This window comes from Lithobates pipiens, unplaced genomic scaffold, assembly GCF_037356315.1.
Source record: "Lithobates pipiens isolate NorthernLeopardFrog02 unplaced genomic scaffold, aLitPip1_a1.2 Scaffold_8, whole genome shotgun sequence".
Taxonomy (NCBI): domain Eukaryota; kingdom Metazoa; phylum Chordata; class Amphibia; order Anura; family Ranidae; genus Lithobates; species Lithobates pipiens.
This window is the reverse complement of record NW_027507903.1, coordinates 512,881,105-512,896,448: the sequence shown is the minus strand read 5'-3', so window position 1 is coordinate 512,896,448 and position 15,344 is coordinate 512,881,105. Positions and strand designations below refer to the sequence as shown.

The following is a 15,344-nucleotide window of genomic DNA, read 5'->3' as shown; positions in this document are numbered from 1 at the left end:
AAACGTCAGCGCTGGGATCTCCACAGTGGAGACAGAAGACAGATGTATAGACAGCGCTGGACTGAGAGATCCCCCATCGCTGGACCCCGGAGATTCGTCGCTGGATAGCAAGAGTGGATTAGCACCGCTGGAATCTTTTTTTAATTTTTTTTATTTTTTTTATTTTTAATAAAGGAATTTTTCAAAAGTGTGTTTGTCTTATTTAACCATTTTTACACTTTCTTTGTGAAATGGTAGGGGTACTTTTGTACCCCCTTACCATTTCAAACAGGGGGGGCCGGGATCTGGGGGTCCCCTTGTTAAAGGGGGCTTCCAGATTCTGATAAGCCCCCTGCCCGCAGACCCTCACAACCACCGGCCAGGGTTGTGAGGATGAGGCCCTTGTCCTCATCAACATGGGGACAAGGTGCTTTGAGGGGTCACAGACCCCCAAAGCATCCTCCCAATGTTGAGGGTATGTGGCCTGGTACGGTTCAGGAGGGAGGGGGGGCGCTCTCTCGCCCCCCCTCTTTTCCTGCGGCCTGATAAAGGGTCTGGTATGGATTTTTAAGGGGGACCCCCACGTCAATTTTTTTTTTATTTGATGCAGGGTTCCCCTTAATATCCATACCAGACCTGAAGGGTCTGGTATGGATATTTAGGGGGACCCTCACGTCAATTTTTTTTTCTTTTGACATGGGGTTCCCCTTAATATCCATGTCAGACCTGAAGGGCCTGGTAATTGAATCTAGAGGAACCTCCTCGCTTTTTTTTTAATTTTTTTATTTATTTTTTTATCAATGAATGAATGAATTGTCGGCTAATACAGAGAACACTCATTGAGTGTTCTCTGTATTACGGAGAGCCGACAATATAGCCGCAGGTGATTTGAACCGGTTCCCGACCAGCGCACGACGATGTACGTCGACAGAATGGCACGGGCAGGCATATTGGCGTACAGGTGCGCTGGTCGGGACCCTCGTGAGTCCGGTCGCGGGACCCGCGGACTCGATCGCCACAGGCATACCCGCGATCGTCTCACGGGACGGCTGAATGGAGGAAATGCTGTGTAAACAGCATTTCTCCATTCTGCCTAGCAACTAGTGACGCTGATCTCTGCTCCATGTGATTGGAGCAGAGATCAGTGTTCACTAAATGAAAGCCCAACCCCCCCACAGTTAGTAACACACCCCTAGGAACACTTAACCCCTACACTGCCACCCACTGGTTAACCCCTTCACTGCCAGTGTCATTTACACAGGAATCACTGCATTTATATAGCAGTGATTATTGTATAAATGACAATGGTCCCAAAAATGTGTCAAAAATGTCCGATGGGTCCCCCACAATGTCGCAGTCACAATAAAAATCGCTGATCGCCACCATTACTAGTAAAAAAAAATAATAAAAAATTATTAATAAAAATGCTATAAAACTATTCCTATTTTGTAAATGCTATAACTTTTGCACAAACCAATCAATAATCGCTTGAATTGCGATTTTTTTTACCAAAAATATGTAGAAGAATACATATCGGCCCAAACTGAGGGAAACATTTTTTTTAAATATATTTTTGGGGATATTTATTATAACAAAACGTAAAAAATAATGCGTTTTTTTCAAAATTGTCGCTATATTTTTGTTTATAGCGCATAAAATAAAAACCGCAGGGGTGATAAAATACCACCAAAAGAAAGCTCTATTTGTGGGAAAAAAAGGACGTCAATTTTGTTTGGGAGCCACGTCGCACGAGCGCGCAATTGTCAGTTAAAGCGACGCAGTGGCGAATCGCAAAAAGTGGTCTGGTCTTTGACCAGCAAAATGGTCCGGTCTGTAAGTGGTTAAAAGACTTTTTTTCCTGCACAAATGACACTTTGTGCAGGGACAGTTCTAAGCACCAGAAACATGCGCCCCTTCACAGGCATACTATAGATACCCCCCAGCTACGAAATTTAAAGGAATATTACACTTTTGTTTCACTTTAATCATTATTAAAATTACTGCTCCTGAAAAAACGTCCGTTTTTAAAACTTTTTTTTGCATTGATCCATGTCCCCTGGTGCAGGACCCAGGTCCCCAAACACTTTTTAGGACAGTAATCTGCATATTACCCTTTAAAATTAGCACTTTAGATGTCTCCCATAGACTTGTACAGGGTGTTCCGGCTTTTCGAATTTGCCGCGAACAGCCCAAATTGTTCACTGTTTGCTGAACAGGCGAACAGGCAATGTTCGAGTGGAACATGAGTTCGACTCGAACTCGAAGCTCATCCCTAGTCCTCAGTATAGACTGTCTCCCCCTATCCTATATAAAGTCCTCAGTATAGACTGTCTCCCCCTATCCTATATAGAATCCTCAGTATAGACTGTCTCCCCCTATCCTATATAGAGTCCTCGGTATAAACTGTCTCCGCCTATTCTATATAGAGTCCTCGGTATAGACTGTCTCCCCCTATCCTATATAGAGTCCTCGGTATAGACCGTCTCCCCCTATCCTATATAGAGTCCTCGGTATAGACCGTCTCCCCCTATCCTATATAGAGTCCTCGGTATAGACTGTCTCCCCCTATCCTATATAGAGTCTTCGGTATAGACTGCCCCCTAATCTCATATAGAGAGTCATCAGTATAGTCAGTCCGCACCACCATCCCATATAGAGTATTGACAGCCTCCCTTCATCCCGTCTAGTGTCAGTACATACAGTCCTCTCCCTCCAAAGTATAAAATTCTCCCTTCCCTAAACTCACTCACCATACGTGGCGGGAGCTCACCCTGAGTAGAAGTCTTGCTCTCGGCTCTGTCATATGACTTCCTTTCACTATGAGCTGCCACTGTCAGTAAAGCAGCGGCTGCTAACGTAGCTGACATTTCCTCATTTGACTTGCATGATGCTGCATTGGGAAAATAGCGTCGCAGCGCCATGCAACTCAAAAAAGATATGTCAACCAAGTCTGCAGCACCCCCAGCTGAGCACGCACCAGGTGCAAACCGCACCCGCCTTTGTATGTCACTGCTGGTAGGTTAATTGGATCTGGTCCAAATTGGCCCGCGTAAGTTTATGTATGCATGTGAAGTTTGTCAGATTGTTAGCATCTTGAAGTCAGGGACTGATGTGAATGTACAATATACAGTATGACAAGCACGATGTGCAATTATTGGTGCTTTATAAATACCTGTAATAAATATTAATGGCCATGATTTTAAAATGGGATGTCCAGCAAGCTCATATAGGTGTGATGGTTGGGTGTCCACACATTTTGGCTATATAGTGAATATTGGGTCAGCCGGCAAAATAATTCTCTGGTCCCAGAATGGCTGCAAACCTTTTTAAGGCCATTGTAAAGTCTTTTCTTTACACTGAGAACATTTTAAGTCTGGAGTGACACATCTGTTTCCAGGTTTATATTTAATTTTGCTCCGTCATTTTGGAAAGATACCTTTAATGTTGTTTTAGAGAAAATCAACATGTTTTGTTTAGGAAGTCACTCTAATCTGATTTTCCGTGTGGTGAAAGTTAGCGGGTAACATAAAGGTCACGTCTTAATATGGTTCCTGCATGTCGCTGGCGATTTGTCTTATCCTCTGCACCAATTATATCTGACATTTGTTTTGGCTGATGCTGAGCGCTCCAATGTTTTTCTGTCCTGTGTCATAGCCAACAAAGTCTGGAATGAAGACCGGAAAAGCCATTGAATGCTTCACCGGCCCCAGGTGAGAAGTGTCACCTTATAATGACTACTGACAGCAGGGACTGTCACATGCTGGTAATTGAAGTACGACACAACCCAAGGTTAGGTTACCATCAAGGAGAAGTTTACAATTCCCAAATATGTAGTATGCAGTATATGGGGAAAATAGAACCTTCCACTTTATACTAGAGCAGTCATCACAAAGCAAATCACCTGTGTGAAAGGTCTCAGATAGAAGGTGTAATTCTTGAGCTCATTACTAGTTCTGGGACAATGAATGGGCAAAGTCACACCTCTACATTGCATTTAGTATGTAGCCCTGCAGTCAAGGATAAAGAGTCCCAACAGGCTAAAGAAAAAATCTGTATTAATAGCTTAAAGTCCATTTTCACTATAAACTGACAACCATCTTATGAAAATGCTTGCAACCTGGCTGTCAATTCCGTAGTTTAGGAAAGTGGAAAATAGTGCTGGACCCACAAATTTATTTTATTGCTACTGCTTGCTTAAAAAAGGCCAATCATACTTGCGTAGATGGATGCAGCATTGGTGCAATGTTGCATCTGTCCCCCGGCGCCTCTTTACTGAGAACCGAGCCACAGAACACTGCCGATGGCTCGGTTCTCTCACCTCCCTGAGCGGAGAGTTGCTGCCTGTCAATCAGCAGCTCTCCTGCTCTGCCCCTCAACGCTTACTGGAGCTCTGAGCTGTGGAGGGGCAGGGACCGGCCATCTCAGCGGATCGATGAGAGGCTGAGACTGCCATGATCTTGGTGACATCAGCAGAGAGAGTACTTCAGTCTGACTAGAAGTGGGAGAGCAGGTACCTGTTAAAATCTAGTACCTGCCTATCCCCCCCCCCCCCCCCAAAAAAAAAGTAAAGAAGGATAGGGGAGAAGGAGGAATAGCAGAACTTTTTAGTGAAGTTCTGCTTTAAATTCTGACCCATATGTCATATAGATCAAATGAGCTCTACCCACCAGGGGGCAGAATACCTCAGGATTCTTCCTCCTTGTGATCCCAGGGAGTGTAAGAGGAAGAATCTTGAGGTATTATTCTGCCCCCTGGTGGGGAAAGCTTGTTTGACATATTTGATATATTGATCAGAATTTAAAGCAATTCTTCAGCCTTTTGGATACAAATTTAAAAGTCAGCAGCTACAAATACTGTAGCTGCTGACTTTCAATAAAATTACACTTACCAAGGATCCAGAGCTGTCCTCACCCAAGCTGCTTTATGGCTGGTACCTGGCGGAACCCCGGCAGTGGCATGTTTAAGCTGTCACAACAACAAAACGAAAACACTCCTGCGCATAAGCGGAACACCAGACCGGCTATGGAAAAACAGACACTGGCCTTGCTGCCCTCAAGGGTGGGGAACCCTAAAAGTCAAAAAGAGAAGAGAAAAAGAGAGGGCGCACTGGCCTTGTGCATTATCCTTTAGGTACGTGTTTATTGAAGAAATAAAACAGAAAACTACTCACAAACGATCCTATAAAATCTTTCAGTAAGACAGTACAAGTAGTCATCAAATAGCAGCATCCAATACTAGACGAACGGGACTCTCTAGAGGTTGCACTACTCACCACCTGCTGACGCGTTTCAAGGGGGCCAACCCCTCTTCTTCAGAGCTCAGTAGTGGGCTCTCCTTCAGCAGTCCCTGGATTAATGCCCAAAATCTACTCGCACATTTAAATAGGTATCCCATGTGCATGCCCATATGCACCTGCAATCAATAGACTAAAAGCTAAACCACTCCCCCTCTGCACAATTTGGCTGCCAAAAAAAAAAAAACCCTTCCATTAACATAAATATATATAAAATATAAATACTACATAACAATATATATTGGGGGAGTATAAGGAGATCACCCGGACTAGCAGCCGCCCTCTTTTTTTTTTTTTTTTTAAGTGTTTTTTTTGGCAACCAAATTGTATATAATTAGTTAACATTATTGGTGAAATTATCTACATGCTGGAAATTCTTTCACAGTTTAAAAAAGTGTTTTTTTTTCTTTTGTTTTTTTTTCTTGCTTATATAATTTTGATGCTGGAATCAGATATACCGATAGGAGCTGATTTGCTAAAACTGAAGAGTGCAAAATCTGGTGCAACTCTGCATAGTGACCAATTGGCTTTCAGTTTTTTTTTTGTCAAAGGTTAATTAAACACTGATTAGACGCTGATTGGCTACCATGCACAACTGCACCAGATTTCCCACTCTCCAGTTTTAGTAAATTAACCCCATAGAGTGGTAGCTTTAGGTAGTGCTGCACTATAATTAAGATTGTATACGATGGATGTGGGAACACATGACAGTGCTGGCGAGCTACTACTATTCCTAGAAGTATTAAGATGGATTATTGCGTAAAAGCATATTACATAAAGAATGTGTAATCCCTGTAAAATTCAAGGATAGCCCTTCGCTATCTTTTTTTTTTTTTTTTTTTTTTTTTTACTTGTAAACCAGCAATGTCATTTGGAAATCTATAAATAAAAAAGAAACTGTTTATAATTTGCAGCCAGTTTGCTTATGTTTTTCTCTTGTTTGTTCCCCTCATTAAATCACATTTTGCCTTGCAACGCACTCCCCTGGGTCACCGCAGAGAGGAAGACGCAGCTTCTAGTAAGTCATATCATGTTTAATTCATGACTCTACAGTAAGGTTTGTGTTCTAAGCATCAGGTTTGGCAAGACTAAATGGAATGACCCCTCTAAAAGTAACCGAGCCTGACTCGGAGGTGGCAGGACGCGCGCTGTTGCTGTGGCAACTATAGGAGACGTTGACCAGGTCTTACGGGGTGAAGGGAAATACAGATTAATTGGCATGGATGAGAGCGCTGGAGAACATGCTTAGGCTGTCAGGGCTTCTCTATGAGCTTTCTCTTGCTGTGTGAGCCATCTCAGCCGTGGCAGGCTGGAGAAAGTGACAGGCCTTTCGACGCACAGAGTGGGCGCAGATAAAAAGCCATTATTTGATAGGCAGCTTGTAAATGCTGGCAAGCATAATTATCGAAGGACAAGAAGGCGCTGAATTTTTTTTTGAGAGACTGATTTATGAAGGCCTAGAGGCTCATGATGGAGTGTTTGACGGGGGCTAAAAAAATGAAAAGAAAGTTTCAAAGTTCTGAGAGGTGCTGAACTCAGCGGGTTTTGGAATTTTTGTACCAGAACTTCACATGCTTGTCATATGCCCAGCTATGTGCTTCCTTATCAGCGAAAACTGGAACTAACATAGAAGGCAGCTTCAACTGATGTAATCACTTTATCATCTTTAGGTTTTCTCCAGTTCACAATAGCTACACTTTAACTTTATAACTTTATTTTGCTGCTCAATATTTCAAGCAATGATTTGTGGCCCCTTTTTTCCCGTAAAACATATGGTAAATTCCAGTTGTTACCAATGGCGGCGCAAGGTCCTCTGGCACCCAAGGAGAGGATGCCAGAGTGTGATCCCCCCAGCTCTTTAAGCACTACAAAAACTATGTGAAAGTTACTAAAAAATATTAAGCGTTAACCAAAATTATAACCACAAATGTTAGGGTGAAATACGTTAAAAACATTTTTGTGATTTGCCCCTTTTATAAATGCACTGGAATCATGTTTCTTGTACAAATAATGTTTTTTTGTAATATTTGGCAGCAAACAGATTTAAAAATATATACAAATAATAAGAGAAAAAAACCTCTAAGGCAGAAGGGAATGACAGAGTTAATACAAACTAAAGCTGGCCATACACCTATAGATTATCTGCAGACTTTCTATGGTTAGATGTAAAAAGTGGGAGATTCCTCCATCCACACAGTTTAGCGAACAATGAGAAATCTGTTGCACTTTTTCCATCTAACCATAGAAAATCTGCAGATAATCTATAGGTGTATGGCCAGCTTTATTAGGGTTCACTATTAGTTAATCAGAAGCTAAAATAGTATTCATAAATGAATTCAGGTCAGAACCTGAACTGTCCAGCTGATAGCTCAGTTCATCATCAGAGCACTGTGACAGACGGGCATGCATAGCTTTGCTGTTTATTGAATTGATAGATCTCCCAGTGTAGGCTCTATAAAAATAATAAAATCTGAAAAATTAAAAAATACAAACATGGTGCATTGTTTATCCAAGTGTCTAATCAGTGTAAGCAAAGCCTCTACTTTTGTAATATAATTATTGATATAAAATACATTTTGTATTCCAATTTACCTTCTTTCCTGTCCCAGAGAAGGATGCCTTTGACCAACTCTTTGAAATGAACCCAGACAAGATAAATCATGTGAAACAGGTAATTTATATAAGTGTGGGGGCCAAGTGCAACAACTGGGCTTTTCATGAACACCAAAGGTTTTCTACGTGGCATATTTGTTGGTTTTATTAGTTCCTTATTCTGCCCTTTCTAATATTCTACTGGTAACCTTTAAAAAATTTCTGCTGAAATCACTGTAACTTCGACTACAGTAGCCATGCAGGAAACTCTAAATATATATATATATATATATGTATATAGATTATATTTGCATGCTTTTTTTAAGCCCCATCCAAATGAGACCGCAACCAAACTTGCAAATATAGAATCATATAAAGAATCAAAATTTCTTGTTTACATAAAAAATAGTTTTTTTTTTGCGAGAAAATTACTTAAAACCCCCAAACATTACTCTACCAGGTCTGTCACCCCCTCACATTCATATTGTCCTCAGAACGCAGAGCACTGTGCCCCGGGCCCTCCCACCTCCCACCCTTCGCTACCAGCGAATACCAGTGGGTTCCAGCTTCCCAGCCAATCAGGACAGGAAGACCCAGAACCCAGAAAGAAGACCTGTTCAAGACAGAAGTCCAGGGGAGGCATGACAGCTGGAGGGCTCCGCTGTAGGATGAGTGCAGACCTGGAGGGGCCCCCCAAAATCCTTTATAACCAGCCGCTACTGAACAATGAAATCATTGTTCTTCCTCAGTTAACCTTTTACCCATGTAAGCATCCCTTGTAATAGAAATAAGGGTGACAGGTGATCTTTTTAAAGAGATCTGGGGTCAAAAAGACCGCAAATCTCTTCTTTACATTTAAAAGCAAAAGTTTTTTTGATCTCCCGTGTTCATTTTTTTTTCTATTCCAGCCTGGACTGGAAGTGATGTCATGACGTTTCTCCGGTCCTCCAAGGCCATAGAGTCGATCAAAGAGTGTTCACTCTTTGATTCCCTATGGGAGCAGACGGCCACATAGTTAAATAATTTCTCAGGCGAACCAGCCGTAACAGTAAGCCCAAGAAGCGCCGGCGAGAGATGGGGGGGGGTCCCCTTCCACCACCTTGGAAAACCGTCCGTCTGCTGAAAAAAAACAGTACCGGAGTTATGGCTGATATCTTCAGCCATAATCCTGGTAAACTACTTGCTGACTGCAAGGTATATATACGTATTGCGCTCAGCAAGTGCTAAGGGTGGAACTTATCAAGCAGATTTGAATAAGGCCTTAGGATGCCCTTGGGAATGAATGCTTATTATTTGAAGCTACTGCATATCAAACTGGGCATTCATCAGACCAGCAAGAATTGTAGGGCTGCCATTCTGGGCTCCCTGTTGCCTGAAAATTGGTTTACATGTAAAAGTCCAACTTTGTCATGTGATATACAGTATTTCTTGGATCACTTTCTCTACCTAAAGGTAAGTATACTACGGGCTTAAGAGAGACGGGTGCAGAATGCGTTCTTTGGTCCAAGGTTGGTGACGGGACCCCATTTTGTATAACAATTTTAGTGGAGATCATTTCCTATACATGCTCAGTGACATCACCAGGGGGGAGATGGGTAGCTGTAGAAACCCTGAATGATACTCTTCCAGAAGCTGAGGAATTACCATCCATAGCCCAGTAGTTCTCATTTCTGCAAGGCTCTGCCTCCCTCTTCTATAAAGATTTTGCCATGGTGGTGAAACCTTGAAATTATCAGTAGGCTCCACTGGAAGCAAAGTTTTCAGTGGACTCAACTAAACACAATGTTATAAATCAGGGATATGCAATTAGTGGACCTCCAGCTGTTGTAGAACTACAAGTCCCATGAGGCATAGCAAGACTCTGACAACCACAACCATGACACCCAGAGGCATGATGGGACTTGTAGTTTTGCAACAGCTGGAGGTGCGCTAATTGCATATCCCTGTTATAAATAGACTCCACTAGATGCAAGGTATCAGTAGACTCCACCAGACACAAAGCTATCAAAAGACTCCACTGTATACAAAATGATCAATGGACTCCCTTGGACACAGTTCTCATTCGACTACGCTATACACAACAGGGTACATTTTCTAAAATGGGTTCACCCAGAATCTAGTGCAGATGTGCATGGTAGCCCATCAGCTTCTAACTTTAGCTTGTTCAATTAAGCTTTGGCAATAAAATCTGGAAGCTGATTGGTTTCTATCCAGAGTTGCACCCTCCAGCTTTTATTAAATAACTATAATTATATATACAGTATCTCACAAAAGTGAGTACACCCCTCACATTTTTGTAAATATTTTATTCTATCTTTTCATGTGACAACACTGAAGAAATGACACTTTGCTACAATGTAAAGTAGTGAGTATACAGCTTGTATAACAGTGTAAATTTGCTGTCCCCTCAAATTAACTTGACACACAGCCATTATGATCTAAACTGCTAGCAACAAAAGTGAGGACACCCCTAAGTAAAAAATATCCAAATTGGGCCCAATTAGCCATTTTTCCACCCCGGTGTCATGTGACACGTTAGTGTTACAAGGTCTCAGGTCTGAATGGGGAGCAGGTGTGTTCAATTTGGCGTTATTGCTCTCACTCTCTCATACTGGTCACTGAAAGTTCAACATGGCAAAGAACTCTCTGAGGACCTGAAAAAAAGAATTGTTGCTCTACATAAAGATGGGCTAGGCCAGTGATGGCGAACCTATGGCACGCGTGCCACAGCCGGCACGCCAAGCCCTCTCTGTAGGCACGTGAGAAAATCCTGTACGGAGGTGTATTTCATGCACAGTTCCCCTCCCCATAGAACTAAATTTCCCACAAGTCTCTGGGGCAGGGGCGATGTGTCTAGGATGGGCGTGGATGAGATGAAGGGTTGCTCTGGGTTGGATGGCAGGTGGAACATGTGGTGGGGATTGAGCCAATGGGGGGCTGTGTCTAGGATGGGCGTGGACTGGATGAAGAGTTGCTCTGGGTTGGATGGCAGGCAGAACATGTGGTGGGGAAGATGCCCAATCACAGGCCGTTCTTGAGCCCGGGAACTGAGTCGGCTGATGGGTTTATTATTGGAGTGCTGTGGCAATCGTTGTTAAAAGTAAGTGTACATGCTGTGTGGGGAATAAATGTCTTTAGCTGTGTACACTGTTTCTGTGCCTCTTCAAATAGAATCTATTTCTTGGGGACCTTTCTTTTTTTTTCTTCTTGTTCCCAAGATTGCCATAAAATAAGGAAGGGTATGATCAGAATAATGTTGTGTATATGCTGTCTGTGTTACTCTCTATCAAAGCTGTTGGAAGCATTTTCTGTAGGATATGAGCTTTGATGATACTTTGTGTTGGCTATTCAGGTTTATCTGGCTGGGAAAGCCTGCTAGATTTAGCAAAGACCACTGCAGTACAGTAAGATGTAAATACATATTGTTTTTGTCCCTGCCATTCCCCTGTATTTCATGACACAAGTCACATGACAGACAGTCCAGAATCACTGGCATTATACAGGGAAGAGGTGTAGAGCTGCTGGGAGTTTGCATTTGACATGCAATGAACTGCACAGCATTTTGGAGTGAACTGCATTGGTAAAGCATTATTGCTACAGTTGTCCTTGAGTGTTTCCGTTCTGAAGGATGTTTCCTGGACATATAGGACTGTGAACATAGTCAGGAATGAGAGATGTTTGAAGTAGTCTTCTGCTACAGCAATGCAGAGCAACCAGTACGTCTTCAGCTGGAGTAGAACTACAGATCTCAACATACCTTGGCAACCAAACACTGCATAATGTGTGCCAGCAGGGCATGGGGGGACTGGAAGTTCTGCTGCAGCTGGAGAGTTGGTGGTTGCAGGTCACCCCTGTAACAGGATTTCTTTATCATCCAGCCGGTGCTTCTACTGAACAACTAGTCATTTAAAGTGCACCTGCCATGCAACTTGACTGTATTGAATATTAATATATAGTTAGTAGAATAGTGATCCTGGAATTTGATTGCACAATGCTAGCACAACTTCCAAAAAATTTAACTTTTGTCAAAATGTGTTCTAGTTTTAGATCTTCTTGTACAAAACACTATGACTACATAGTGAATGCACAACGGTTTCTGATGTGTCCCATGTTCACCCCCAGACATCACAGCACACGCTCATCAAGTTCTGTATATGTTGGCACTTTGAAATGAATACGTTGGTTTTGTGTTGCAGTTTGGGCACTCAGGCTCAAAAAGGTTCGCCATCACTGGGCTAGGCTATAAGAAGATTGTCAAGACCCCGAAACTGAACTGCAGCACGGTGGCCAAGACCATACGGCGGTTTAACAGGACAGACTCCACTCAGAACAGGTCTCGCCATGGTGGACCAAAGAAGTAGTGTGCACGTGCTCAGCGTCATATCCAGAGGTTATCTTTGGGAAATAGATGTATGAGTGCTGCCAGCATTGCTGAAAAGGTTGAAGGGGTGGGGGGTTTCGTGGCCGGGAATCTTCTTTTCTCTCCGTAAATTTTCTTTTCTTACATTTCCCGCACGATTCTCCCATAATTGATTAGAAAATCGTTTGTTTTTCAAAAAATTTCCAACATGTCCGATTTCTCAAATTTGATTTCCACGCGAAAATCGTCTGTTGCTACAGCCCACTACTGGTGCGAAATTCATAGAAAATTCTTAGATACGATTTTCGAAAGAAAATTCTTTCGAAATTGGAACTGTGTATGGCCGGCATAACACAAAATTAGGAGTAGACTCCACTGGACACAAAGTCACCTATAGACTGTACAGGACACAAAGTTATCTCCAAACAACTGGAGTATACTCCAAACAACATAAGGTATGTTGGCCTCCATTGGGCCCAAAGCTATTAGTAGGCTATACTGGTTGATTGATACTAAAATGATTGAAAAGTCAAAGAATTACTTGACCCAGGATCACTAACCTCTATTTCCTACCCCTCATCAGGCAGCTGTATATACATGCATGGTACTAGCTGTGGTTCTGCAATGATGCCTGCCAATATACTGAATACATCTGCAGAAGAGAACGTTCTAGCTAAACAGTTACAGTAATCTCACAAACTATTTATTAATATTCATCCAAGGACATGTTTCTCTTGCTTCCCTACAGGCTATTGTGAATTTTGTGAATAAACAGCTAGTAAACCTGAGTCTTACTGTGACTGACTTGGACTCCCAGGTAAAGACCAATGTCCTCTTCATCTCCTCTTTCAGTCTTTTTTTTTTTTTTTTCACAGAAATTGACCAAATTTTTTTTTAGCTAATTGTAGTTTTGAATATAGACTAATGCCGCGTACACACTATCGGAATTCTCATCGGAAAAAGCTCTGATGGTTTTCCCGACGGAATTCTGACGGAATTCGGCTCAAGCTGTCTTGCCTACACGTGGTTACACCAAATTCCGATTAGAACGCGGTGATGTACAACACGTATGACGGGACAAGAAAAAGGAAGTTCAATAGCCAGTAGCCAATAGCTTCCGTCTCGTAGCTGAATCTGAGCATGCGTGATTTTTGGCACGTCGGAATTGCATACACACGATCGGAATTTCCGATAGAAAGTTTTTCCGTTGGGAAAATTGAGAACATGCTATACATTTTTGGCTGGCGGAAATTTGGACAGCTAAATTCCGATGGAGCATACACACTGTCACATTTTCCGATGAAAAACTCTCATCGGTCTTTTTCTGGCCGGAATTCCGATTGTGTGTACGCGGCATAAGATCGGCTGCTAGACCAGAAAGATGTAAACAGTAGCTCTAGCAATTCAGAATATTTTGTAATCCCTATATTACAAATAACTTCAGAATTTGTCATATTTAAAATAAGGTTGTGTACAGTTGAAGAAAATGGCTCTGTACCTTGCAAAAGACGTGAGCCACAACAGGAGCGATTAAGGTAGAAATGAAAGGCAATTTTTCTTTTCATTTTGAATAGAGTATGGAAGAGTCATAACCCCTGTCAGGTGTTTCCTTTTGCCATCGGTGTCCCATTTGGAGGATTTCCCTTCACTCCCTGTCCCAAAGCCACAACTGGAAGTGAAATAAAAATCCACCAAAGTGTACAGCCACAACAGCTAATTGGAGGAAAGACCCCCCTCTCCTCATAGGCAGAGACATGCAGAGCTGTTTTGTGAATCGTTCAGCTATCTGCTAATCTATTTATAGCATCCTCCCACGACACAAATTTCAGCCTGGTTTTATCTTAGCTAACAGAGAACTTGTCAGAAGTTATCATGCTGATAACAGAAGAACGGAGCAGGAGAAAGCCACTGGACTTAGTGCTTTGAAGAGAGATAAGAAAATACTGCAGATATATATATATATATATATATATATATAATATGCCCAGCGCAAATTTCATGAATCGGTTTACATCCACTTTAAAGGAATGGGCATGCAGAAAATGGCAGGTATTTTATTTTTTACAGAAATCGTTTTTCCAAAATAACGTGGTTATATTATGTGGTTAATGTAGATACACCAAAACCTTTCTGTAACTGCATATATTTTGGTCATATTTTGTTCTATAGTTTGCTGATGGGGTCATTTTGTTGCTGTTAATTGGACAAGTGGAAGGCTATTTTATACCTCTGTCAACATTCTTCCTGTGTCCGGGATCAACAGAAGACAAGGTGAGTTACTGAATGAATATTCCCAGCTATAGACCTATTGTACTGCACACCGTTATTCTGTATCTGTAGTGTATATAGCCACATACTAACACATTATGAGGGACTTACCTTAAAGTGTTACTAAACCCACAACAGTGAAATTAGTCTGTATAAGCAGTAAACTATGCTTGTTATACTCACAGTGGAACATAAGAGGTTAATCCTCCACATTGTGTAAAAAGGCTATTTGTTCCTGTCTTCTCTGATCCTTCCCTTCATCCACTGTCCCCAATCCATTTCCATATAAAACAGAACCTTTGGAGTCACTCTGTGCATGCTCAGTTTGGTGTGCATTGCCAGAGATTTTTTCTTTGCATGTGATCAGTACAGGGCCAACTGGCACTGTCCAGACAGAGGGCCAGGTGTCCTGCAGCCTCATACGACAGCCAGAATAGATTGAAAATGGCTCTTACAAGCTTTAACCAGACACTAATAGAAGTCACAAGACTGCTCGAACTGCTGATGAGAAAGGGTATTTAGCTATTTATATTTACTAAAAATAATTGCATTTCCATGTTCTATGTACTGTGGGAGACCAGATATAGTGAATGCAGGGTCCTGGATTTAGTAACACTTTAAAATAAAGCCCCCAGCAGTGCGCTATCACTGCTGACAAGGCTTTCATCTTCACTCTGTCTTCCTTCTGGGTTCACAGGCTCCAGCTGTTTGAATGACCGAACTGCTGTGACCTCACTCCCACGCATGCACATGGGTGTCACGATCTGCGGCACAGAGCTCTGAATGGATGGAGCTCAGTGTGCATGTGCCAGTGACGTCATCGGCTGCTACTAATATAAATATCTCCTAAAC

At 42.1% G+C, this 15,344-nt stretch overlaps 1 protein-coding gene across 2 annotated transcripts in view; it reads left to right on the top strand.

Moving 5' to 3' along the window:
• Positions 1-15,344, top strand: part of PARVG (parvin gamma) — a 78,581-nt gene that overhangs the window by 48,038 nt on the left and 15,199 nt on the right. For both annotated transcript variants that reach the window (XM_077469383.1, XM_077469382.1), the window contains 5 exons: positions 3,634-3,689; positions 6,271-6,290; positions 7,882-7,943; positions 12,973-13,041; positions 14,394-14,495. In XM_077469383.1, the coding sequence (XP_077325509.1) occupies positions 3,634-3,689; positions 6,271-6,290; positions 7,882-7,943; positions 12,973-13,041; positions 14,394-14,495 (309 nt within the window). The remainder of the gene's footprint in view (positions 1-3,633; positions 3,690-6,270; positions 6,291-7,881; positions 7,944-12,972; positions 13,042-14,393; positions 14,496-15,344) is intronic.